At 38.1% G+C, this 27,020-nt stretch overlaps 1 protein-coding gene across 1 annotated transcript; it reads right to left on the reverse strand.

The window, feature by feature from the left end:
• Positions 1–1,563: 1,563 nt before the first annotated feature.
• On the reverse strand, positions 1,564–27,020 carry BUB1B (BUB1 mitotic checkpoint serine/threonine kinase B). The gene is made up of 23 exons (XM_076343329.1): positions 26,878–27,020; positions 25,289–25,348; positions 24,897–25,041; positions 23,777–23,973; positions 23,496–23,674; positions 23,183–23,376; positions 21,066–21,160; positions 18,915–19,141; positions 18,514–18,626; positions 16,728–16,825; positions 16,367–16,419; positions 15,804–15,914; positions 15,476–15,554; positions 14,982–15,084; positions 13,613–13,899; positions 12,476–12,666; positions 10,182–10,328; positions 9,896–10,008; positions 9,452–9,613; positions 8,576–8,718; positions 6,837–7,008; positions 6,345–6,451; positions 1,564–2,158 (listed from the first exon to the last, which is right to left on the reverse strand). The coding sequence occupies exons 1-23, from the start codon at positions 27,018–27,020 to the stop codon at positions 1,969–1,971; spliced, it is 3,309 nt and encodes a 1,102-aa protein (XP_076199444.1). The 3' UTR covers positions 1,564–1,968.

Below are 27,020 nucleotides of genomic sequence, written 5' to 3' on the forward strand. Positions count from 1 at the left end.
CAGAAAGAAAACATGCCAAATCAACGTAAGATTAATAATGGAGTGTTTCAGCTTTAAAGTAGACTTCATTAGAGTAAAAACAAATAGATTCACTTACAGATTTTAAAGACCTGAGGAACAAATTTCCTTTACTGAACTTCTGCCGAGAGCTCTTACCTGTGTGTTCAGACTGTTCTCAAAAACTTTGTCTCAATAAGGTTTACAAAATAGGTGAAGTGATAGTGAAGTTCTGTGTTGGCTGGAAACATGTCTTGCCTAAGTAGTCCTTGGGATGACCGATAACTTTGCTATGAGCGTTCTCTTCCTAAGCTACCTGGTTTTCGTATCAGTGTTGCAGGATATAAACTGAAAAGGCTGAAAGTGAGAGGACAGTAAGTGAGATGCCTCAGACTGTCTAAAAAGAAGTTAGAAGTCAGCAAAAGAAAACACATTTCAACTAAAGGAAAGCACTAACAAACATGTAAGTCCTTTTAGAGCTAACAGAAGTTAGTCCAATGCATAGCTCCTAGTTGCTCTACCAGTGATCTTTGCTCCAAACTCTGGCTAGAGATAGATTATTATTTCATCTGCTTGCTCAATAGATGACTAACTAACAACTTGTATTACAGGAAGCATTATTTGAGGCATTAACGGACCAAAAAAATTCTTCAGCAGCAGTTTACATTAGATATTAAAGCTTGCTTATCAACACATTTAAGTCCTATTCCTGAATTACAAGCCTACATAACTTTCATGAAGGGACTATAAAGAAGGCATTAGGTATCTGGAAGAGCAAAAAGAACACAGGTCAGAGGAAAAGGAGTAGCGATGGACATATGCAGAAAGAACAGGAAAGAAGGTGGCTTGCAGCAACTTAGAAAATACGGAATTAAGTTCCAGAACAGAATTTAGAGATAAATCAAAGGGGGAAAATCAAACAGAACCATGGCTGGAGAATTTGACCAAATGAAAAAACACTTAAAGCCAATTTGGTTTTATAGGCAGAAGAAATTACTAGTGATGCAGTCTTCTACTCTCACTTTCATATGCGGGAGAAGCTGTGAAGAAGTAAATCCCGAGTCCGAGAAGTTCCTCTATACTTAAGGTACGTAGCATCTTGGTTTTGGATCCTGTAAATTCTGTTCTCTTGAATAAAATGAAGCCTTTATATTGGTTTCAATAATACAGTGCATAAAAGGTTAACACAAATATCTACTCACAAAACCTCCCACAAAAACCTGCAAATACTTCAGCATATATAGCAAATTTAGACTTCAGTGAGATTTCTGAAAGATGCTCAATCCAGTCAGTAACTCTAGCCCTTGCAAAAGTAAATAAAACACTTGCATTGAGAAGCAAAATTTAAGTATGCATCTTTTTCACTCATGACTTCATCTACTTTTTCTTCTGACAATCATCCATAAGAGCACATTCCAAGTAGAATCATTCAAGTTGTGTTCAAGTGTCCAGGCGGTCTTGTGTGGTTATGGCCCCACCAAACGAGGGGCTTTTGTATCTAGCAGTCACAAGCAATTCCCAGTCAGGCAGAAGCACTCCAGCATGGATACTACATCAAGTCTTCTGAAACCATCTGACAGTAATGTTTAATATGACAGAATTGCTATCAAAATACAACTTTATTGATGAAACACTGATTAAAAGACCAACTAAACATAGGACAAAGACATTTCAGAGACTGCAGTGTGAACTAGCTATTAAACACATTTTTAAGGAGCTATACAAAAAGGGGAGGGGGCAGTTATGACAACCAATTTTCTCTGGCAAACTGCTCAGACACAGACTAGTTCATGTAGTAGGCTTAGGAGGTTATCTATGCACTGATGCAATATCAACATTTTTTAGCAAGTCCCGTGTGAAGTATTGCAGAAACAGCTACAATCACTGTTCATACTTACATTTGAAAAAAATAAATAAAAAATTAACACCAAATTCCTTTCTATAATACAAAATTATTTGTCCTCTATGAAATCACAGGAAGTTCTCCAAGAGGGAAGTTTCTCCCAGTGCAGCTAAGGATTCACAAAGACGATCTTGGAAACAGCTGTCAAACATGTCACTTATTTCCTCTCTTAACTCCCTCAGCAGAGGCACTGTGGACTTACCATCTGCATTCAGAATTCTCCCAAAAAGTTTACTCCAGAAATCACTGTCAACAGTCCTAAAACAAATAGAGCAGTTTTCAGTGAAACAGTATGCATACACAACATGTCTGTCAAGACTTCCATTTATATTCAGCACTAAATGCCCTGGGAAAACCAAGTCTGAAATAATAATTTCACTCACATGAGTAAATGTAAAGGAAAACTAGGAATGTATTGTTAAGTTTATATGTGTGGGCCCCTTCCTCTTTCTCCCATAGGCTTCTGGATAGTAACTAGACAGGCTGTTTCACAGGCCTATCAAAAACACTATTTCTACAGTTACCTCTTCTAGTGTACCTGACCACTATCACCATTCACATTGAGCCATGGCACTTTTAATTTAAAGGAGTTATCAAGAGCATCCTTTGAACCAACAAAGTTGGCAGATTCCTTTCATGAATAAGGGGTAGAGGTAAATCTTATTCCCCCATTTGCAAGTTAAGTTCACAGGTCAATATTAAAGGAAAGCTGCAAGAGAAATACAAAAAAAGTGAGTGGTTTACAGACAGTTTTACTGTCTTTTTTCCCTGCCTTCCAACTGCCAGAGTTCTCATATAGATAACATTTCAAAGACAATTAATAGTAATAAATCCCGTCTCACAGATATACCCACACAACATGAATAAAAAGGTTAACTCACTCATTAGTCTCAGAAAACTGATATCAGAGCTAACCCTTTGTTCTTCAGTCTTGTACTGAAATCCATAGACTGCACTGCTGCTGACTACTGAAGCACGTTTCTCCCGCAAGCTAGGAGTTACATTAGCTTTTGAACAAATTATCTGCCTCTGCTTTATGTAAGTGACTCACAAAACAGCAGCAGCCATGGTCACAGAAGGAATCTGGCCTGTACTGTTACACTAGTAACTCTTACATTTTCTAAAATAATGATGTCATACAGAACCTAACCAAAAAAAATAAACATGCAAGACTTGAGGCCATTTCCTTCATGCACTTAGACAAAGTAAGAGGCATAGCAGAGGAGGTTACGTGTTGGTAAGGATGTCTAAGGAGTTATGAGTGACAAAAATAGTCCTAAAAATTCAAACACAGCTTCTATATACTACCTCACATAAGCCTGCACAGATGAAGTTTCCTAAAATAGTATAGTGAAAATCAAAAAACTAAACACTCCTGGAAGTGAAAAATCTCCAAATCCATTCTTTAATAATGGTAACATGCTAAAACCCCCTCCCCTGAAAAACAGGTTGTCAACCTTATAGTAATGCTCAAAGATGAAAAAAACCACTTGATGAGAATTCACATTCTACCTTTCCAGAAGTCTTTACTACAACATTGACTTAAGTGCTTTGCATTCATTCTGTCAGCTTTTAAGTGGGTTCTGCTTTGAGTGCCATTGGCCTTAGAAGAACAATTTTGTGCTTTGCCTTGCAATTCCCCACTGCTTTGGTATTTTGTTGAACCCGGTAGTAAAATTAGTGGCTTTACCAGTCATTCTACTACCTTCAATTATTTTTAAGGATTAAACAAAACTTAAGTCCTTTTTCAAAAAGGCTTTCCCAAGATAAGGAGGTCACGGTCGTTGCATTTAACACCAGCCAGCCTTCTAGTAAGAAGCCTTCTTTCTATTTCTTACTGTCTAAGTTCTCAGAACATTCTTTGAGGAAAGTTATCCTGTCAATACAAACCTCAAAAAAAAAAACCAAACCCAAAAAATAACACCCAAAGAAAAAAAACCCCACACTTTCCAAGTCACTTATAGAACTTTTAGCAGAAAGGACAGAAGTAACATGATCTTTACAAATGAAAAGTAGAATTACTAAAAGTAATAGGAAAAGGAATCCTGTGTCTTCATGAGTATTGCAGGTGTCATTGCCATGCACGGCTGTATTCAAAGGATAAAGCACAAGATTAATATCGATCAGCCGACTCTTCTCACAGGGAAGTGCTTAATTGTGCAGCCCCTTCTGGTGGATGAAGATTCCCTGCAGCAGTAAACTTGCTTGTCAGAGATTACTTGAGAATTTATTGAAAGTTTCAAATTGACTAGAGGAAATGTCATCAATTAATAAGAGCCAGACACACCAAAAGATCTATGTGTGACTGAAAAAAGATTCAGTGCAGATTCCTTATTCCCACATAATGAAATGCCCTGTTTACACTGTTGATATAAGACTTCAGTACAACATGTAACTAAAGCACCTATACAAACATTCCTTGGAATTCGTGATATTGAAAAAAGTATAGAAGATGAATAGTAAGTCTATAACACTTTCAGAAGCAAAGTAAAAGACAGGATGGAAAATGGAAATTCCTTATTTGTACTCCCAACTCCAAAGAAAAGTTGCTTGGGTAACTGATGTACCCAAGCAAGCGATGAGCCATTACAGCCTGGTTCCAGCTACACAGAACTCACACCCAGGCTTTACCTTCTTCCTCCTTAGTCTCTTCTAGCCCTTCACAGGTCTCACTCCCCTTGTACCCAAGTCTCCCTCCAAGTTCTACTTCTAGTTCTACTTCTACTGAAATCCCTTTCCAATTGACCCCTCCCCTCCAAACTCCCCATAACAGCCAGCCCTATCCTTCCAAACTCAGACTTACTGTACCTGCTACTCAGCTCCTCCTGCTCCGGTTATCCAGACAGTTATTGCTATTTTTGTCATGCCCACATCCTGATCAGGCCCCCAACACCCTGTTCCTACCTTCTCAAATCAGGCCTTGTGTGGCTTCATCTGCAGTAGCTCAATTTAATCTCTTGTGGAATTAAAAAATTAAATAAATAATAAAAAATTAAATTAAAAGAGAGACAACACTTATCTGAAATCTGTCCTTCTATCCCAACAGAATGTTGTTAGAAAAAGATCATGTTCTGATAGAAATTAATATACGGAAGTCCTATTTTTCAGAGCAGGTCAGATTTACTTAGCTCAAAGATATGTAACATTAGAATATCTGTCAGTAGAAAGCAAAAGCCAGTCTCCATCAATGATTTAGTTACCTTTTTTTTTTTTTTTTAGTATTTCTGAAACAAAGGCAGTATATGTATTTACTGCCAACCTATACATCATTGATATTCATCTCTTCAGAGAACAGTCACCCTTGATGATTTTGTTCTTCACAGCCTAGTCCTGTAAGTTGATCCTCTGAAGAAAAAACAAAAGCTACAGAGTACAGTATGGCATGCGTACTGAGTACTCAGCAGAAGCCTGCTATAGCCTTGTAACTACTGGTATCAGTCTATAACAATACAGAAAAATAGATACATGTGAGTAAAGAAAAATGTGTTTTTCCCCTGCACACAGCTTAAGATGATGAGATTTTCTTCAAAGGTTGAACACAACAAACTAGGAGGTGTAAGTAATGCAGGTTGCTAGGGAACTGGACAACTCCCAGACTGGTAGCAGGTTTTCTTAAAGCAATGGTTATAGAAGTATATCCACACAGCGAGTGTAGCTAATATAACACGATCCTGAATGCAGATACCTGTCAAGCAATTTCTGTCATGAGCAGAGCGCTCTGGAAAATCCTTATGAAATGCTAAGGCATAAAATTCTGCAGGATGTGACTAACAAAGTGAACAAGTGTTTAGTCTAAGAACAAACAAAGGGTAGATGAAAGCAGAGTAGTCTTATAGCCAAAACATGTGGCTAAAAGAGAGCAGTAGAAATTAATACCTGAGGACAGACAGCAGCTTCCAAAAAGAAGCTGCTTGCAGATGCATCTTAAATTATAATTTTAAATTATTTTCCTTCTTGTGCACATATTCTGTTTCTGCAACTGTTACAGACAGAACCCTGGCATCAGTGTCTTAGTAGCCCTTCAACAGAGCCTAGAATGAAAAAGGCAGAAAAAACAAATAATCTCCATTTCTAAAGCAACATGCTTGTGTAATTTTTTTCCTCACCACCCACCCACTTATAAACTTCTCCAAGCTTGGTCTATCAAGTAAAAAGGGAGACTAAAGCAGTCTGGTCTGAAAGGATAGAAAAAGCAAAATCATCTTAACTGGACTGTTAGACTCATATTGAGCTTAAAATTGTCTCCTTCACAGCACTAAGGCTACTATACAATGAAGAAGTCTAGTAGCTTCAAAATTTAAGTCCCCACAGAATGAACGCTTTTGGCAACAACAGCACTAAGTTCTGTGTTCTAAGCTTTGAGGATGGTGCCATTGTAAAGAAAGTGAGGGAAGTTAGAAGAAGTCTGTTCTTTTCCAGCAGCCTTCTCTGCAAAAGGACTTACTTTGATACGTTTTGGCTGATTTTCCAGATGGAATTCTCTTGATAGACCTGGACATGATCCCCAAAGAGCATCAAATGGACTATATCTGCAATGCCAACCAAGTCTACCTGCAATCACAACAAACATCAGAAAGTTCAACTTCTGTCAATTTCTGCAATCCACTACAGATTCCCACTGTCAGTGCTTTTACACATTTAAGTCTGAATTGGCCTTTGCATCAGAATCTTCCAGAGACCTGCTAAGCAAGAAAACTTCAAAAAGTAAAATTCTGGTCTTATTGTAGGTTCCTAAATAAATACAGTAGTCACAGGCACTCAACAGCGCTGCTACTCCCTTCACTTAATGACAAAGATTTAATCAGATGAAAAATTCTCTTTATTCAGTATTTATTGATCAGAGCTTTCCATGGAGTTTGCAAAATATTACTTAAGAAAATAGAGATTTTGTAAACAAAACACAGAAACTAAGATGTCCTGCTAAATAGATACTCACCTGATAAGGAAGAGAACTTTTCGCCAGAAGCTGTTGTCCATGAGGGGTCTGAGATATTGGAAAGCTGTTGGGCAAACTTACTTGAGACTGTAATCTCAAATCTAGACCATGAGAGAAATCCACTATCTTCAGAGCTCTTGTCATCTCATCATTAGCAAATGGATCACAGATCCTGAGCAGAGGAAGCAAATGAAGCATAAGACAATCCAACAAACTTTTTTTTTTTTAAATTAAGTTTAACAGCGTAGTGAAGGTGAGTCTTAGTTATGTCAATGCTCCCCTCTGATGGTTAGCTTAAGAACTACTGCTGAAAGGACTACCCCTGGATGGGGAACCAGCTAGCAGCATGAAGCTTAGAGATGACACTAGTATCTCCAGAGTAAGCAGTGGGAAACACTGAAGGGTTAAGGATGACGCTGTTTTGATATTTGTCACGGTTATCTGAAACACAGTTGGTGGAATGGGAAAATAGCATAATGTTTAGCACTCCTCCCTCTCCTTCAAGATCTCAGAATACTTTATACAAGAAAGAATTAAGCTTTGTAACACTTTAAAAAAAAATCTTTCCTAGTCTACACACTAGGGAGGATAAACAGAAAGGGCAGTTAGGAATATCTGTATAGATGATAGATGTATAGATACAGATGTGTACTGCCAAGCCAACAATATAAACAAATCACACCTCTCACTACTATTCTTCTTACATACTCGTATACTATGAGCATATTTTGTAATTGATACTATGCACTTATCCTAGGATAATTTTTGCTATCTAAACAAAAAAAAAAAACAAACACACACCATTATCCTAACTTTTTGGCAGTTTAGTTGGTTTGTATTTGCCACAGAGAAATCCATAAGGAGATATCCAAGTCCATCATGCCACTGTTAGATCAGTGACTACCAAAATGGGATGTGTGCACCCTAAGGGATGTGCAAGACAATCCATTGGGGTGTGTGAAGAAAATATTAGAACTTCGGTATTACATGTATGTAATTTATAAATAAATTCTATAAATAAAATAATTACAAATAAATTATAAATAAAATATATTGGGGGTGCACATGTTAGATGACTGTAGGTTCAAAATACATTTAAAGTTAATAGCTATTTTTACCATATCAGTGAAGACTAAGAACAGGCTCAGTGAATGTCTTCTAATGGAATTATATCTGAATCATTAGACATTCCAAAGTTACTATCTTCCCACACTTAGTTCACAGATCACATTTCAAGGGATATCTGACTTTGTTAACATAATATGGGAAAGAGCTTAAAGAAGAAAGCTAGATCTGTGCATCAAGTTACAAGCTGGACTGTAGCAGAAGCTAAACAATCTGTTTAAGAGAGTGTCTGGATATTCCGGTCCCACCTGCCCTTTGTCTTCTAATTTCCTGTTTTTCAGATATGTAAAACCAGAAGGCAAGTTATTTACCAATACTGAGTTAGCTGTCCAGTATGTTGGTAAAGTAGAAACTTGAGAACACAGGCAATATACTAAACAAAATGTTTTTGCTAAGTTTTACATCATCACTGTATACTATTTCTATAGAAAGAAAGAAAAGAAAGGTTTATTCCTAAACAAAGTATTTTCACTATTTTCAGAATACACCGTAGCCTAAAAAAACTGGACTGCAATATCAGTACCCCAACTAAAGAGGAGAAATTACAAAAGCACAAGAGCTGTAGCTGAAACTGAGTATTATATATCTTCCCATATTCATAGAAAGAGACGAACCTGTCTCCCAGAAAGAACACCTCTGGACTCAGGTCTCCATGGACAATCTCTGCTTTGTGGAGCTTCTCTACCACACCCAGAAGATTATAAACAACCAGTAGGATAACTTCCTCCGTGATGGACTTACAGCCACGAATAACATCCTGGAAACAGGGAATAAACATGTATCTATATGCCATTCTACCTTAGATTAAGTGAAATATTTATAGCTCACCTTTGTTTCCTAACTCATCTGTACAGAGACAACAGTCCTACCCTAAATTCAGTATAATCACATTTTGCCCATGATCAGCCCAGCCAGAATTAAAAGAACCATGAGCTCTTAGGAGACACTATTATTCAGAAGTGGACAAAAGATCAGGAGGAGGAAATTGAACTGAAGACTGAAATCACTTTTTAATTTATATCCTATTTACATGCAACAATTCAAAATGCACTTACAGACTTTATTTAAAATGTAAATCCTTCAGCAAGACACTAAGTGCTATGACCTTGCTATAGCAGACTGGAAGACTGGAGCTTACTGAAAGATGTCAAGTTAAACAAGAGTTTCAGATGCAAACCTTGCTGTGCAATAACATATGGTTCTTGGCTCAGGTTGTTTATCACTCATGAATAAAGAAAATGTGAAAAATCGGTTCAAGTTTGTCTCCGAGAAGCACATGATCTATGAATGAGAAACCAGCTCTAACTAAGGCTATAATAAGACAGTCCTAATCTGTATATAGATAAAACAAAAACCGGCGGATCTAGATTGCAGGATTAAACATGTGAAGCTGTCTTCAGTAATGAGCATAATGACAAACAAAACTCACTAATGGTACGTATGCAAGAGTTCGTGTCTTCTACAATTGTACTTTGTTTATCTGTACTGACCCCAAGCGTGAAGCGATTTATATCCCTGTGCAAAATAGCACAGCCATCTTGATACAAGTAACAGCTGCAATTCTCACTGAAGCTTTGGTCAAAGTCAGTATTCAAACGCTCCTTTAACTGAAGTGTGATATAAAAATCCCAAGGCACAGGCTGAGAATACACCTACAAGAAGGTACAGAAGAACATTTATTTTTGGAATAAAGCGAAAATTGCTCATCTTCATATTCTTCTCATCATCTTTTTTTCCTCCCCACTTTACCAAGGAAGACATTTTCCACAGTCAGAAACTTTTAATCTATATCAACAATTAGAAAGGACTTGAAGCAGCAAACTTCATGCACGGAATTCAGAAATTAAGACCAAACTTACTACATTTTACTTTATATTGGCTGAGGAGATTTTAACATTTCACACTTCTTGTATAATAACCATAATACGTGTTACCTTTATTGCAAGCCCCTTGGCATCCAACTGGGGAAAGTTAGCTGGAATGGCAAAAAACATCTTGTATTCTTCATTGGTCCAATATTCCCGTTTGATACAGTAAGTCTCATTTCCTGTAATGAAAGTTTACATTCATGAGCTGTCACAGCAAATACACCTACCCAGGCTGTTCAAGTTATTCCCCGTCTACACCACAGAAAACTAGTGAGGGTGAATATGAAGCATATTTCAAACCAACCAGAACATAAGTAGATCCCTTGCACTGTAGAGTGTCTGGCATACCTACCTAGCTCAACATCTTTCTCAAACTCCATGACAGGCAGAGCGCCAGTCTCCAAATGAAAATCTGGAGAAGCAGTCAGTGACTCTGGCATAGGATCTAAAAGCTTTTTACGCTGTTCAGCGCTCCACAAGAACTGGGTTACATCATCACCTAGGAAGACAAGTAATAGAAACAGATGAACTGAAATTAGGTGTTGAGTCTCTGACTTGATTATATCTGTCAAGAAAAAGTAACCTCGATATTGGAAGCTTTCCATCTGCATACTGATTTACTGCATCACCTTTCAGCAAGTCAATTAATCTCTTTCCAATAGTTTCTTGTTCTGTGAAGTGAACATAACACTCATCTTTGAAACTACCTTACAGACTATCTCATCATGAGGTCTCAATGATTCTATTGGAGCATCATGTAAAATGTATCTTTCACAAGAGACAAAGCTCTGAATTAGATTAGGTACGTCTGCTCAGCCACAGCAGAATTCAAACTCATTTTGCAAATTAACACTTCCTTTTTAAATTTATGTCCAGAGTAAGTGATCAGTTTGTCATTTTTAAATGAAGAGGTTTATTGAAATTCACTCCTTTGAATACAGCAGGGGTTTTATGTAAGAAAAGGAAAACAAAGTTGGACTCCAACTCTGCTGCTCACTACAATATTAAGAATGTAATGGCTTTTACCTCCTGGAAGACACATAAGATAATTACACGTAGTTCTGGGTTTATTTTCCTGCATAATAGGACAGAGAGAAAACCATTCAATAGATGAGTTCTTCTGTACAAAACCAAGGTAGCCTGAAAAGCGTTGATCTCAAATGATCAGGCTAAGTAAAACACAGCAGAACTAGATGGCTTCTACTGACTTCCTCTCCCAAAGACTATGACTAGTAATGGGTGACAACATTTTAAGCTTTCACAGTACAAAGGTAAGAATCAGAGTATTATTGCCTACTGTTATACTCATATTTATTTGAAAAGCATTGCAGTTAAGATATAGCTCAGGAAGTAATTCCATGAAAGTAGATCCAGAAGACGTTGTAGGTTGAAGGCTAAATAGGAGTTACAATACTTCACCATCACAAACCTATGAAATTTACTGGAATTCCTGTTTATTTTACAGGAATAAACTGAAAGACATCTGAAGTAATTTTTATGCTCTATGCACTGTTAAGGAGTCCTCAGTAGAATTACTACATCCAGGTTGAGAACTGCTGTCCAGGGGAGATGTGCAGAAAGAAAGAAAAAAAAGCAAGGGGAATCATCAAAAGTTTAAGAAAGGACCATTAGAACATCTGAACAAATGCCTTCTTTTTCTGAAAAGAATCTGTAAAAATTCTTCATCTTGCTCTAAAGATTAGTGCATATAATAAAAAATGAGTGTAAGATCTATCCAAAATATTTCAGCTATTTCAGTGACAGCACTCTTCTCCTAGTTGTATTTTCATTCCAGGTCCCGAGCACGCTTCATCATAAAATAGTCTGCAGACACACGGTAACGTATTCTTCTCTAGAGTAGATACACCGAGAATTTTCAGATACACAATTCTAATTAAAAATAATCATAAACTGAAATCAAAGGAGTTAAAGCAGGTTAAACACCTTGAAAATCGTCATTCAACACGAACCTAATTCTACAGGCCAGATTTTGAAGGGTTTTTGTGACCATTCCTGTTCTAACCGTAATATAAAGATTTATAACAGAGGGAAACAAAGGTCTTTGACTAGAAGGAAAAAAAAATGAAATTAACTATTTAAGTACTAGTATTGTTTTCCTTCAATAGGAAAAAAAAACCATACTGCGAAGCAGCACAATAATTTACAGCAAAGTTAAGAGTGCAAATTTAAAACCAAAATTACGCAACTTTCACTAGATTTCCAATTCATATTCACCTTTTTCAACATGGCACTTATCAGCACATCAGGAGAACAAACAGTATGATTACAGAGAGGAAAAAAATACAAGACAAAAGAAAACAAAGCTGTCTTAGAAGTTCTCACTACCATCCAGTCCAAATTTTTCATTTCAGAATTTGACCTCATTACTCCTACACACTTCCTGCTTTAATACCTTAAATAACTTCTCCATCAGCTTAATATTTACATCGTTTGCATGCTGACAAGCATGCTGTACTGTATGCCTCACTACTACTTCTGACAAGGGAGACACAAGTTTAGTCACAAGTCAAAGTAATGGGAAATCCACAGAAAGCAGAGTAGAATATAGAAAGTACAGAAAAAGCACTGTAGTTTAGTGACAGCCGCAAGTTATTTGTTGCGAGTGAAGCTCAGTTTAGTACTAACCAGTAATGTTTTCACTGATACCTCCAGAATCAGTAACCGTTTCAGCAGGCAAGCTCTGAGCAAGTTCCAGTTTCTCAGGGATATGCAGGTATTTAATAGTAGATACTTGTGTAACAGAGGAAAGAGAAGATCCTGAGGAGACAGAAGAACCTGACGAGCGAGTATCTTCCAGGCTTGCTTCCATGATCGGGCTGTAAATAAATTCATCAACTATTCAGACTTTCAGAAGATACGGTATCTAGATAATGCCAGCCTAGTGACTGTGAAAGGATACTGTGCACTCCCAGACTTCTTTATGTTAAAGAAGTCCTTTCCCATCCTTAATGGAAAGCCAATAGTTATGTCAGAGCCTCATTTTAGCTTCAATGATTGTTTATACTCAGAATCTTAGTCTACAGATTAATGTTATCTTCTCTTCCATTAAATATGACTGCTACAACAGAAGACATACTCAATGTTTATTACTCCCTTAGCTACCCAAATTCAGACCTACAGTGCTTTTAAAGCAGTGGAGGGTTGGGTGGGAAATAACTCTTGCTCTTCCTTCCTAATTATAATCAGCATGGTTTCCCAGGGAACTTGCCAAGTAAACAAACACCTTCAGCATGGTATACGTGTTTACATACTAACAACTAGCAAATCAAACTCAGTTCTAAATTAAGAAAACCCCATACAAGGGATGCTTATCATTGTAAAGAAAAAATAAACGGGAGGTTGTTTGCCAGTTTTTCTTCTCTCCAGCTTTTCTCCTCTGTAGAAGAAATCTAAGCCATAATCACCAGATGCATTTTATATACTAAAATAAGTACAGAAGCATAAGAGTATAAAAGGAACCAATGACTCTACTTTTAATCTCTGGTTACAAAGACAGAATGTGTTTATTAATTTCTTTGCAAGTTATTTGGTAGAAAAAGCATAGAGTTAAGTCCCGCAGCAGTAATGCTGAAAAGCCAAGTGGGCTTGCTATTGCCTCTTAAATCTGCTCAAGGCAAAATGGACCCAGAGCTAGAGAAATGGCTGTCTTCAGTATATTCTGATCTCTTCAGAAAATTGTTTCTTCAGCAACAGAATAGTAAAACCACAACCAAAGACAAGACACACAGGAAAAGGGGCTTAAGATGCTTTGCTGTTCATTACCTCAGTTTATTTACACAAAGAGCTTCATTGTACGCTCCCTCACAAACCAGCGTTTCCTGATTCAGAGGTGCACTCTTAGATTCTGGACAGTCTTCCTTCAGGACACCCTGTGAAAAAGCAGGAGCTGGGACTCTCTGAGCTACCACCCCATGAAAGGGCGTTGAGGCCAGATGGGCAGCCCTAGCAAAGTCACACGTGTCTTCTGGGTTGGCACAAAGGGTTTTGTTCTTGTAGGAGCCTGTCACAATTGCATCTTCAGTCAAAGGTTCAATTCCATTCAGCTCATCCTGAAAAAAGTGGGAAGAGACAGTGAAAAGCCTGTAGATTTTATGTCAAGTTTTCTTTTATTTAAAAGCTGAACATTTCTCTCTCCCCTTTCTTCCACCCCACCACCTTCCAACATGAATCTGACACTCAGTCTTCACGTACTCTACTTATATTGCTCATTCAAATTGAGTAATTGAACCCTAACTGTAATATAGTTGCATATTTTTTTTCCAACTGGAAAGGGTAGCTTTGTACCTCTAGAGTGCTGCAGGGCTGCCATGAACTGTTAAAGGCTACTTAGTATCTGCCACCACAGAAGTGCATTTCAGTTCAGTTATAAGCATATTATTGAAGTGTTTACTAAAATGCTGGGTGTTGAAGACACACAGAACATGTAAAGCAGAACTATGCAGTTATCCAGACTGACTCTAGAACCAAGATCAGCATGATGCTTACCATGCTTAACCCTGATAAGTATTTCATATTGTAGCTGTACATAAAATCCTTCTCAGCTCAGAATAAAATCCTCTCACTCAACCAGTCTAAAGGTCTATTGCAGCATGCAGTCAGTAACCAAGTCCTTTGGTGAGACAGCAACTATCACCTCTATTGAAAGCTTTACAAACACCTGCAAAACTGCCCCATAAAGACACATAGCTTAGGAAACAAGATACAAAGGTTTAAGGGAGTCAAGCGTATGGTACTTCAGGTGAGGAACACAGGAGCTGAGATGCTTGCTTGGACGCATGGCAAGAAAGTGGATGGAACAGGAGGCAGTGTTTAAGAGTGCAACTCTTCATCACACAAACTTTTTAAAGTTTCAGCGTGAGTAATCCTGGCCACTAATCAGTTGCTTAAAATTTGGAAGACACCTTACCATCATCTCCGTATTGGCTACCTTAAAGCCTAATAAAAACATGACATTTCCAGTGTAATCTTAACATCACCCACTTCAAGTATTGCCATGCCAGACAGGAGTTTAGAATCCTTGCTTATCGCACATCATGTCAGTCCAGCCAATCTCACTCAGTTCAACAGTCGGACGTTCTATGTTGGTTTCTCCTTGACAGGAAGTCTGCTACGGGGTAAACTGTTTCCTTACACAGGCTTCTGGTGGTACGTTTTCCTTCGCAGTTAGAGAATCTGAAGGTTTACGAACAGCAAGAGGGCGCCGGGCACTTTTCTGTGTATGATCCGCAGAACAGCTAAGATAAAGTTACAGTCCATTAAATATTTATTAGAGTAGCTTCCGACCTTCAACAGAGATTCCTCTCAAGAGTTTAAGTCTACCGACAATTTCAATCTACCACTTTCTACTACAGAACTACCAGTAAACTGCAATATATACAGCTCTCCAGAATGAAGAAAGTTTACATAGCAGCTTAAATAGTTCTAGACTGAGGATGACCAACAGGACAGTATTTCCTCATCATGGACTTCCCAAGTAGAGTAATGAAATAAAACAAAAAATACAAACAAAACAAAAAGCCACCCCACATCCATACAAGAAGCAGTACTGTATTTCAGCTGCTACAGAAAATGGTTTGATACTTCAGTTTTCCCTCCCTCCGAAATCTAGGTCTTTAATAATTCTACCTTATATTTTGATTTGCCGAAGTAGAGGATTCATCAAATATGGAGAAGAACGTAGCAGGATCCGGTGTGGGTAGGAGACCTACATTTGTAAAGAAAAACCAAGAGGCTGTATTATATCAACAGTTTTTCCACAACAGCGTATCCAATGCTACTTAAAACATTTAATACACAGTCTTAAAAGTACCAGTCCTAGCAGGAAGTTACAGAAATGACATTTAAAGAAACCTCTTAAGAAAGGCTTGGTTTTGTCATGTTAATGAACCAAACTTTTACCACCATATTATGTTAGCTAGTTTGCTGTTTTTAGAATATGCTTCAGAATTTGTACCTTTTTTCCCAAGGCTGGCCTCATCTCTCTGTTCCTCCTGTTCATCCTCAGAGTCTAAAAACACACTTCCCCTTTGTGTATCTGGGCATACATCAAGAGACTGGATAACCTCTGTCAACAGTAACAGTAGTCAATTCGGGTCAATTCCTTCAGCAGGCACCCTTCCCAACAACAAAATTTGAATATAATTTCCAATTGTATTCCTCTACCAAATCCTCTGAGGAAAAAGGACTTAAGATAGTATCAATCTTAATGTTAGTGTTAAACTCTTTTACAGATTTTAGTAAGACTGCATATATGAAACTGAAGAAAGCTCTTCAGCTATTAAAAAGAAGAAAGCTCTTCTGCTTGAAAGTCCTTTCAAATAGTGACAGTTCTCAGACCTCAGATGCTGGGTCTTTTGCTGAATATGGTTAAAGGCACTACTAGCATGCTCTCATTTTCATTCTTCTAATCCACCTAGACTTTTGTTTTTAGTTTGTTGCAGTCTTGCTATTCATATAAAAAGAACACTTCCCTTTAACACAGCCTTCTCCTTAATGGTAAAAAATTTAAATACTTACCCTCAGAACAAGATGGTTTATGTAGTTGAGTATCTTCAGAGACCTGGAATTCACTGTGAAAAGAGTTACAAACTTGTTTCTTGTATTCTTCACGCCTTCACAAAACATAAGTAAACTTTGTAAAAAAAAAAAAAAAAAAGGCAAGCCAAGCTGACATATCCTACTTGTAAGAAGTTAAGATCCCTCAGAGAAATAATTGAAAACATACAAAGACAGATTACAGATCCTGGTTACAGGCTGATGCCTAGGGGTATGTTCCATTCTGCCTGCAGAAACAGGCCATCTGTTAGTGTTCCATGTTACTCATAACTAATTATCCCCACAAATTTTCTCATTGCTGGCAAAGAAAATCCTGTATTACCTTTGCAGCTGAGGCTGTTTCTTCCCAACTTCTGCTGCACTGGAAAAAGTAAATCCTTGCAGTCCCAACGGTGGTGACGCTTCTGTTATCTCTGTTGGCTGTAGAAACAAAACCATATTTTGGTTCTACAGTGATGGAATCACAAGCCATGCAACAAGGTTCCAAGAACATTATGATAATCCTGTGTAGGTTGTTAAAGCCCTGATGGATTAATAGTTGTCTTTAGCCATTTTTATTTGTACTTAATTTACTTGCATGAAAAAAGTCCATTCTTATTGTTTAGTGTAGTTAAAATACATAATTTTACTCTTTGCAACCATATAGAACTTTCATAGGAGATTTTAGTTATACTGCAACTATTAAAAGACATATGTAAGCAGTTACATAGCTTACATCAAAATCACAACACTTTGTATTTCATTGTTTAAAATATTTACTACTATGGCATTGTTTTGGAAATGGGGAAGGGAGGGTGGGGAGAGAGAGGGAGAGAGAACGTACTTTATTAGCCCAACTGATGAAGCTGGGAAAAGGAAAAGCTTTAAAATAATTAACTTTTACTTGTTATTTGCAACCTATTAGAATACTGGGCTTTAAACACCACCTAGCAATGACACCAAAGTATACTTGCTTGAAGGATACTCTGCTTGAGACTGGTCTGCAAAGGAAAAAAGTCTAATATATAATAGAGCATACTACTATCTATAAAACTTGGAGATGAATCAGATATGGGTTTTGTCTACTGGTCTTGGCTGGGATAGAGTTAAATTTCTTCATAGCAGTTGGTATGGTGCTATGTTTTGGATTTTTGACCACAACAGTGTTGCTAACACACTGGTGGCTTAGCTACTGCTGAACAGTGCTTACACAGCATCAAGGTCTTGTTCTTCATGCTGTAGGGGGGGAGACACAACAAGTCGGGAGGGGACACAGCTCGGACAGCTGACACAAACTGACCAAAAGGATACTCCATACAATATTACATCATGCTCAGCAATAAAAGCTGGGGGACGGGGGGGCGTTCAGAATTATGGTATTTGTCTTCTCAGGTAACCGTTATGCATGATGAAGCCCTGCTTTCCTGGAAATGGCTAAACATCTGGCTGCCAATGGGAAGTAGTGAATGAATTTCTTATTTTGCTTTGCTTGCGTGCACAACTTTAGGTTTACTTATTGAACTGTCCTTATCTCAACCCATGAGTTTTCTCACTTTTACCCTTCCAATTCTCTCCCCCATCCCCCTGAGGGGGCGTGAGTGAGCAGCTGTGTGGTGCTTAGTTGCCTACCAGGGTTAGCCCACACCATTTTGCAACCCTTCACTTCTTTCCCTAGTTCCAGCTTCTTCTCCTGTCTTCTTTTGCACTACAAATTCTCTATATAAAAGGAAACCACACATGAATAGAGCTTAAGAAAGAGCAATTCGCCCTTAAGCATTTGGCATACCTTTACTTAAAAAAATTTAGAAGTTTATACCTTAGCATAAGGTGTCTTGTCTGATTGTTAAATAACTTAACAATACTTGTAAAGTAACACTACAAAACTTGAAGTCTTTCAGTTATATTCCTACAGTGAAAGGATACAGCTTGGGGACAAGTGGGGGAGAAGAAAAGAAATATTTCTCTGAGCATTCATTTACTGGGTGATTATGCATACAATAGACAAGCATCCTTTCAAAAAGTTTAAAAATTGTTAGTCAAAGAGAAACATATTAGATATTCTTCCTCCTTTGGTACTTTTACTTAAAATAGTAGCTATTTGTAAAAGAACAGTTAAATGAGGACAATACCTGTTCACGTGGTTGTTGCTGCTTGTCGTCATCTTTCTTCTTTAATTTTCTCTCCAGCTCCTCAATTTTCCTTTTTATTTCTTCCTTCTTCTGTGCTATGGCCTGCATCTCCTCTAAGGAGGAAAAGCTTATAAGGCACAACGCATACTTCACATGCAATCTGTGGCTAAAGCCTAAACTATTTTTAAAGGGGCTAAAACCTCTGGTCTTCTTTCCCCATTTCATGGCTTACATGTAAGGCTGTCAGATATGTTACTTTCTCTGTACCTCAGAGCAGTTAAATAACTATTCCAGTAGAAAAAGAAAAGCAGCTGCAATAACAGACAGCTGTATGCTGATAAGAAGTATAATTTTATGATTCCATCTCAGAAAGTCTTATGTCTTCCCCTTTTGAAGCATACCTTCGGTTTTCTTTTTTGCTTTCTTTCTGTAGATTTCAGCTCGGATTTCTTCCAAAGAAAATTCTTCGACTCCAGCATAAACTTTATCTTTACAGTACATCACCACCTCTTTCTTCTCTTGAGTATCCTGCTGATGATTTTGAACTCGCTGTAGTGGATCCTCCTCGTTCCCAGGTTTGCGAGCACTTAAAACACGGTTTATGCTGGGTTCAATTTTGCAGGGAGTCCTGAAAAAACATGCAGTTATTACTTTACTTATATGTACTTCACTGTAACACAGAAAAGCAAGCATAGGAGAGAAAATAGCTAATTTCAGAAACTAGCTGTAGAATAGCCTGAAAACATTCTGTTTTGTCGATAGGAAAAATGAACAAGAAAAATGGAATGATAGCAGATAAAAGGCAAGCATACCAACTCAGAATTGTGTAATCAAAAAACCCCCCAAAACAAAGTGTTAATAAGGCCCAGTCAAGAGCAAATAAAATTCTTATGATACTCTGAATTGCTGTGCATTCTGGAGCAGGATCTATGTTTACTTTAGCTCCATCGATCTGTGTGACCACACAGGTGACAAGTCCCTAATCATCCTACAAAACAGTTTATCTGGGAGGAGAAAAAAAAAAACAGAATCAGCAGGACTTAAAAATGGAAGATCTTGGACTAGATTAAGCCTGGCATTTTAGATTAAGAAAAACAGGGAAGACTTAAGATACAATAAGAGGGTAGTTTGCTCAAGGAGAATGTTTTGCATGCTGAGTGACAGAAATGAAGTGCCCCATTACAAAACAAACAAACAGTAGCAGTCAATTTCTTAGCTTGGAAGTGCTCTCTGAAAGTGCTACATGCTAATTTCAGGAGAGAGAAACCAGAATTTGTACAGTTTTACAGATACCAGTAATCCAGATGAGTCCAGCAATACCTCAGTTGTACCTCAATAAAAGATGATCTGAACAACTGACCTTGAAAAATTTACCCTGTGGTCTGGGTAAATAGTTAGTTCAAAAGAGAAAACAGTGCACAGTTCCAAATTTTGTTTTGCACGCGAATGGACTCACAACCCTAAGACCATTTGGGAGATTATGAGGCAAACAGGTGCTCCAAATGGTTGGGCTTTTTAAAGCTTTTTTTGTGGGGGGTGGGGACTTATTACCAAGATCACTACAGGGTCCTTCTACCCAAATCTCCGGATGACAACTCATGCCATGATTTGCACCATGTTTACACAGTTTCAACACAACACTTTCAGACTTGATTTGGTTGACGACCAACCATGAGGAAATGGACTCAAAGGCAGAAAAAAAAAAAAAATCATCTGCTTTTAAACTTCCAACTACATAGTATAAAACTACATACAAACTCTCTGCTGAAGCTGCTTACAGCTAATTTAGCATGATGTTCTGTTCCCACACGTTCCTTCCTTTTCCCTGGTACAAAGAGATGCTGCCTTCTGTAAATAATGTCTTCATCTGGGAGACCAGCATGTCAAGAGATTTAATTCTATGGCATCACTGACTTTCAGGAGCAAGAAACAGTCTTATAGCTTAGACAGAAACTTAATTTTTTACACATTCTTAACCTAAATTATGATATGTCCTTGGTCAGAGCTATTCTGCTATATTCTATATCTCCTGGGCTTTATCAGCATTTTAGTGAGCACAGTACAAGCAGAAAGGTAATTTCAGGCCAAACAGCATACTCCTCGATAACCTAAGCAACACTGTTGTCATGGAAACATTGATAGCTTGTTTCAGAATAAAACTCCAGATAGAATGAGCACAGAGTTCCCAAAATAGAGGAAAACAGCAATAAGCCTGTCTCAATTCATGGCTGCTTTCATAGCAAACAGCATCCTAAGAGAGGTAACTGTGTTTTTGTTGAAACACATCAAGTTAAGCTATTAAACTAATTAGCATATATAAATGTGATATAGGCTGCCACATAATGAGCAGCAATAGTCAATACTTCCCATGTCCTTATGCATCCTCCACTGAAGCCTCTGCTGTCAAGCTAAAGTACTAAGAGCTTCCAAGTTGACAGATTTTTAAATTCTTGTAGATCTGGAGGTTTGGCTACTTCACAAAACAAGTCAGAACCTTACGAAGCAGCTTTTATCATTTCAAATGCAATCCCCACTGCAAACTGAAGACTCACATGACTTGTTGCTGAGCTGACTCTTCCACATACGGGGTGAAACTGGGCAGTGGGCAGGGCACTTCTATACCAGAATTCGCACTGCTGCGAGGACGCTGAGGAAGGAAAAGTCAATGTTAACAGCTTAAAGGTTCATGTTTAGACTCTACATTCCTCTATACTCTGAATCTCCCTTTTCCAAGTGTTTGGCTCATTTGTAGTTTTTGTTATTTAAAAAAATTAAGCCTGATAGACTTTTCCAAGATTAATTTAAAAGATTAATTCTGTTCTGATACATAAACAGTTACAGACCATCAGCTGAGCACTAGCACCTAAAAAAGCAAGACACACTCCTCTTGCATGTCCCCATCAGTACCTAGTTTCTGTTATTGAGGAAATGCTGGTCAAGCTGGGCTTGTTGCAGTTGCTCCTCTTGTTTGTTTTCCAGAAATGCTACAGTCCTCATTTTTCAGCCAAGACTGTCCCAATTCTATGATAGTATTCCTTCTGCTGTCCACCAAGAACCTCCAGACTTCTCAATTTTCCTCTCAAGAGGCCATCCCAACACCACAAAAATCCCTTAACTGCTTCTGGGGTCCATTATTTAAGAGAAGACAGATGGAATTTAGTCTGACAACATGCTACTCTCATCTGCCTATTTCAAATTGCCCTAGACTCTTAAGCAGAAAAAGTTACATGGTAGGGATATTTCACAAACTGATTTCTCTTTTCCACCATTTTTCAAACTGTTTACTTAGCCACCTTCACACTGGCAATAAAAAAGAGGCCTCTCTCCTCTGTGCAGCTTTTAATATCTCAAAGTGTTCACAAAAGGTTATTCTTTCACTGTCATACAAGCCAGAATGAGCACCACACTTCAGCGAAGGGGAATTAAACATCTTCAACTCTTCTGTTAGTTGCAGATTTTTTGGGGGTTTGTTTTTTTGTTGGGGGGGGTGGGGGGTGTGTGTGTTTGTGTGGTGGTTTGTTTTTTTTTTAATTAAATCTAACAAATTTCATTAAAGGGGGAACAGAGAGAACTCTAAGGATGGACATTGAAAGAATACAGAAGCATTTGGGGACCAGAATGAATGTGTTAAGCAGCCCAAAGCAAGGCAACTGATAAAAGAAGTTTTACATTAATAATTCTTCCTCCCCATTCTTCTCAGCTAAGTTAAACCTGTGATTTACTGAACTTTTCCATTCACTTAATTAAATTGCTTTGTATCTGGTAGTAATTATTCCTGAAGTTTCTATGAATTTCAGCGTATTTGCTTCCCTGCCCTCATCCTAGTTTTTGTTTCTAAGCTTCACTTATAACGACTTCTATATTGAGAAGTCTAAAATATTTTTATCATGATTACTTTCTATTCTTCCCCTCTAATGTACAAAGAACAGGGGAACACTGGGGATTATCTAAGGATGTATGAAACAAACTTGATTTCATAGGATTAATTTCCTTCAGATAATGTCTTGGATCATTTCTCTAGAACAGCTTAAACACCTGTAGCACAGCTGTTTCTTTTCATGTCTCCAGCATTAGTTTAAACCATTGGAACCTACTTTCTGTCATCCTATTGTCAGGGTAAATATTCCGTTGATACAGTAGTTCTTCAGTTCTTTTGATCTCCACTCTTCTGTTTTCTTCACAAGCACTTCAAAACAGACTTGCAGAATGCTGTACATGCCTTATTTTCATAAGAAGATAGGCAACAAGTTCTTCCTTCAGGTTGTATTGTATGATATCAGTTTAACTCTTACTATTCTTTCTTACAGAATTAACTGATGCCTGGTTTCTCTCCCTTTCTTTGGCTAGTGTTTTCCCTCTTATATTCCTTTTCTGCCCTCCAGTTTGGCAGGCCATCTCTACCAATTTTTCTGGTTAGCAAGAATTATAATTTCTTAAGAACTCTAGAGAGTTTTTAAAACTTATTCTAGCAAGATCAGCTTCCTAAACTTGAATAGGTTACACATAGCCAGAGACTCTTTAGGAAGAAGCTAGGAAGATCTGTAGTTACAAATAGGTACAAACCCCAGGCAAGGGAGAAAGAGTATGACCTTTGTCTTGGGGATCAGAAGAAGTCATCAGCTTACACACACCTTCCTCTTTTTTGCCAGTCCATTTTGAGACTCCTTACCCTGCCAGAGTTCCAAGGCCCTGCACTTAGTTCATTCTCCTTGGCCCTCGGAGCTGGAGGTGCCGTCCATGACTGTGGTGTAAGTACGGGAATCTCAGGTCCAGAAGCTGAATTTTCATCAAACACAGCAAAACCTGGATTACTTGAAAGCTGCTGAGAAGTTAGAGTCTGGAAGCTTCTGTGTTGGTTCGTGGCTATAAGCAAAAAGATTTATGCAAATTAACCTTTAAACTGTCACACTCAAGTACAAATTCCACAACAAAAAGATGTAACTCTTCCAATAATAATATGTGGTTTCAGCAACTGAATGTACCTTTAAGTGCATCTCCGACACGACTAATTGGGGCTCTCACTTTTTTCTTCCCCCTGCCTTTTAGATCTGCCAATGAGCTCCTCTGAGGTTCTGCAGCTCCCAGAACACCCACATCTTTTTCATCAGAAGTTTCCTCAAGCTCCAGTAGTGTCTGCCGAGAAACACGGGTCTGAAACTGCCTGAGAAAAATATTGGAGAAGTCAGCATAAATTTCACTGTACCAGGTATCCACTGAAGCACATAAGACTACTCTAAGTTGTTCCCTTTAGCTGGAAGCTTACCTGTGATGGGACTGGAGTTTGTCCAAAGGCTCAGCCTTGCGCTGAAGGCCTTCCTGGAATATCAGATCTGCTTTCTTAAAACTTCCTCTAGCCTCAAGTACTTCTGCCCATGTGATGTAGAGTAGTGCCAGTGTTGTGCCAATTTCCTGGCTATGCAGGTAACTGTACAGATCCAAGGGCTCGTTACAACAGTTTCCCTGAAACAACCAAAGTATTTCAGTAATCACATTGGACTCCAAAGGATTCCAAGTTGATGTCTGTGTTTTGATGCCTCCTGCAAGAGGCATCCCATTGATTTCAATACAAGTCTTATAGGAGCAGCTGTAAGGCCAGGACATAAAATTGTATCATGTCATAGTACACAGGATAAAGTAAAGGAATTTAATAGGAGAAGAAGAATAACGAGAAAAAACTCTGACTGCATGTATGTATTTGTCAGTATTATTAGCAACCCCTTAATTCTAGCCTACATATTTTAAGTCAGTCATTTCTTAGATTTTTTTTTTTATCTGAGATAACTCAGTGATTGAACTATGTCACGTTAGTGTTCCTGAGAATAGTTATTTTAGCTTAAGATAAAATACAACACATTTCTTATCAGTTTCAGAACTGGTAAATCAGCTCAGGAAGCTAAACCTGGAGAAAAGCTGCTTTAAGAAGATGAGAACAACAAAAACTATAGCAATGGAGAGACAGGGCAAGACCAGAACACACTCAGCTTAGTTTTGCTTAAACAGAGGATGTGGATACAAGACAGTTAGAAGTTAAAATAACTGGTAGGACAGACATAACTCTTAAAATGTATCTTTAAATTACTTTCTTTTCTCCTTAAATAAATAATAAAGCTCTACTCATTCAAACTAGCTTTTCCAAAACAAAACTTATGGAGTTTGTAGCTGTCCAAACTGAATGATTCTAAAAAAGGTCTGAAGATCCTGTTGAAAATGAGAAATGGAATTCAAGCGTAGGTAACATATTTGCAGAGATACACTTCTAATATTGCACTAGTTGTACAACATATTCTTTGACTCTGTTATTACAAAAATCAGCTTAACAGTGTGCAAATGACATGACGAGTACCAAGAAAAAGCAGCACCCAAGACATTCACAAAACACTCACAAACTTGAGCCAGAGATTAAGATAGCGGGGATCTTTGTAATATCGCTGCTGTTCATTGAGTGCTTTCACTGCCCTTTCCAATATTGCTGCGAGATTACTCTCCTTTCCACCTTGGGGGAAGGTTTGCTCTGTCCACTTGATGTACCTAGAGATGGAATATATTCATAGGAAGTCAGTTCTGAATAAGATACAAGGCTTCTGTTTCTGTACAACATAAGGAGACTTAGAAAAAAAATTAGGCAGATTATTGAAACACAACAGATTATTCAAAAAAACTGTTATAGAATTTATCTTTTAATGAGTTTCTTATTAAATTAGAATATTTTTTCCCCAAGCTTTTACAAGGGTATCTAAGCTTTCTATTCTTTCTTCTGAAATAAAAGGCAACTTACCGGTCCCAGACATCCAGTGGATCATCTCCAGAGTAAAATCGGATTTCTGATTCAAACTCCCTAAAAAAAAAAAATATCCACCCAATAAATACATGTGTATAACTGTAAAGATGTTTTCTACACTGTAAACTAAGACCTTTGCTCTCACTCATACCATTTTTTAGGTCTATTAAAAAAAAGGCTAGGTTAGCATATATTTAGACTTGAGCTTTTACTCAGACCAGAAGAATCAAAAAATAAGCTTTTGCACTCTTCTTCAAAATGAAAGCACTAGGAAATATTATTTAACACAAACAGATACGCATCTTTCCAAAGGATATTTCCAAGAATTTCTACTACCCCAAAGCTTACATGGTCTCCCTTGACAGAATGCTTGTTCTGTTATGAAGAGTTATTAGCAGACAGATATATTGTGGAGTTTAACTTTTGCATGAAACGTCCCTTATTTAAGTATAGGAGGAGGATGGATGATGGAAAAGCCTGATGATCAGACAACTACAGAACTGCACCAGAAAGCACAGTGAAGACACATCTAAGTGGCCACAATGACATTCATCATCTTGTCTCATTCTTCAACTCCCGTGCATCATTTCATCCCTACAACATGACTTCCCCCTCAGGCAACACATCAAGAAAGAAAACCACCTTGCAGCTTGAGTTGGACAAGAACATTAGCTTCTGTTTAGCAGTGGCTCTAACTTGATCCTGTAGAGCTCCCCAGGCAGTCCCTTGTTCTTGGAAGGCTCTGCTCAACCGTAACACCTCACAAACATAGTAAGTTGGACAAACCCTCTTGCAGACCCCAGTACAATAACAATTCCATGGCTTTCCATGGAAAAATCCAGATCCAGCTGATAAGCACTGGTTCAATAAGTACTGGGCAGGTGTTCATAGACCCTGCTGACTTCACATGAAATCACCCAGATGGTTCAGCATGACAAGCACCAGTGCTTCCAATTCGGACAACACAGTACAGACACAATATGCAGTCTTCACAAAGTCAGCCTGGCCTTCACAGGGCATACAAATTTGAGGATCAGACAACAGAAATATAATAGGTTTGGGACACAAGATGCCCCTTGAAGTCATACAGTCATATCTGTAGAATACTGTATGCAAGACAGACCAAACCCAAGCTGACTTTGCCCACTCAGGTGTCTTTGCAATCCAGAGAAGACACACAGAGATACCTGTATATTGCCTACATTATGATAGTAGGAAGTATTTATATCCTAAGAAATACGCTGCTTCGATAGATTATTGTAGGAGAGACAAAAAAGCTTTCCTCCTTGTAACATTTATGTATTTTTCTTCATGAGTATATTTAAAAGCACAACCGAATCTCCCTCGTGTTTGCTGTTTAAATGCTCCATGGCAAACCTAAAAATAGTAGCCTATACTGTACAGCACCCACAGGAAGTAGTCCTAAATACCTGGAGTGTGATAGTAGCACAGAGATCAGTTACTAAACTTCTGTTATTTTATGCTCTTTTTAATGCCTACGAGATTAGCACAGTCAAATAAGACATAGAAAAATTGATGAGGCGGCAGGAAGATAAGGGGAAAGAAGGTGTCAAAACATTGCTCACTGTTTTTTGAGCTGAACAGCAGTGTGGATGGAGGTCTCCTGCTGAGCCAGTGCTTCCTGCAAGGTGGACATGACACGCCCCTGCCGGAGGGGCTGCACATTCTCTTTGCTCAGCTCCCACTCATCGTTGCAGTCCTGCGACAT

The sequence above is a fragment of the Aptenodytes patagonicus genome, chromosome 7, assembly GCF_965638725.1.
Source record: "Aptenodytes patagonicus chromosome 7, bAptPat1.pri.cur, whole genome shotgun sequence".
Taxonomy (NCBI): Eukaryota; Metazoa; Chordata; class Aves; order Sphenisciformes; family Spheniscidae; genus Aptenodytes; species Aptenodytes patagonicus.

Bases quoted from the DNA above. Each gene is read 5' to 3' on its own strand.
- BUB1B (XM_076343329.1), bottom strand. From the start codon at position 27,020: ATGTCGCAGGACTGCAACGATGAGTGGGAGCTGAGCAAAGAGAATGTG. The intron at 16,420-16,727 runs GTAATACAGGAT...CTCTTTTCACAG, and splicing joins AAACAGCCTCAGCTGCAAAG to TGAATTCCAGGTCTCTGAAG. The intron at 8,719-9,451 runs GTCAGTACAGAT...CCCTGTTTCCAG, and splicing joins TAAATCGCTTCACGCTTGGG to GATGTTATTCGTGGCTGTAA.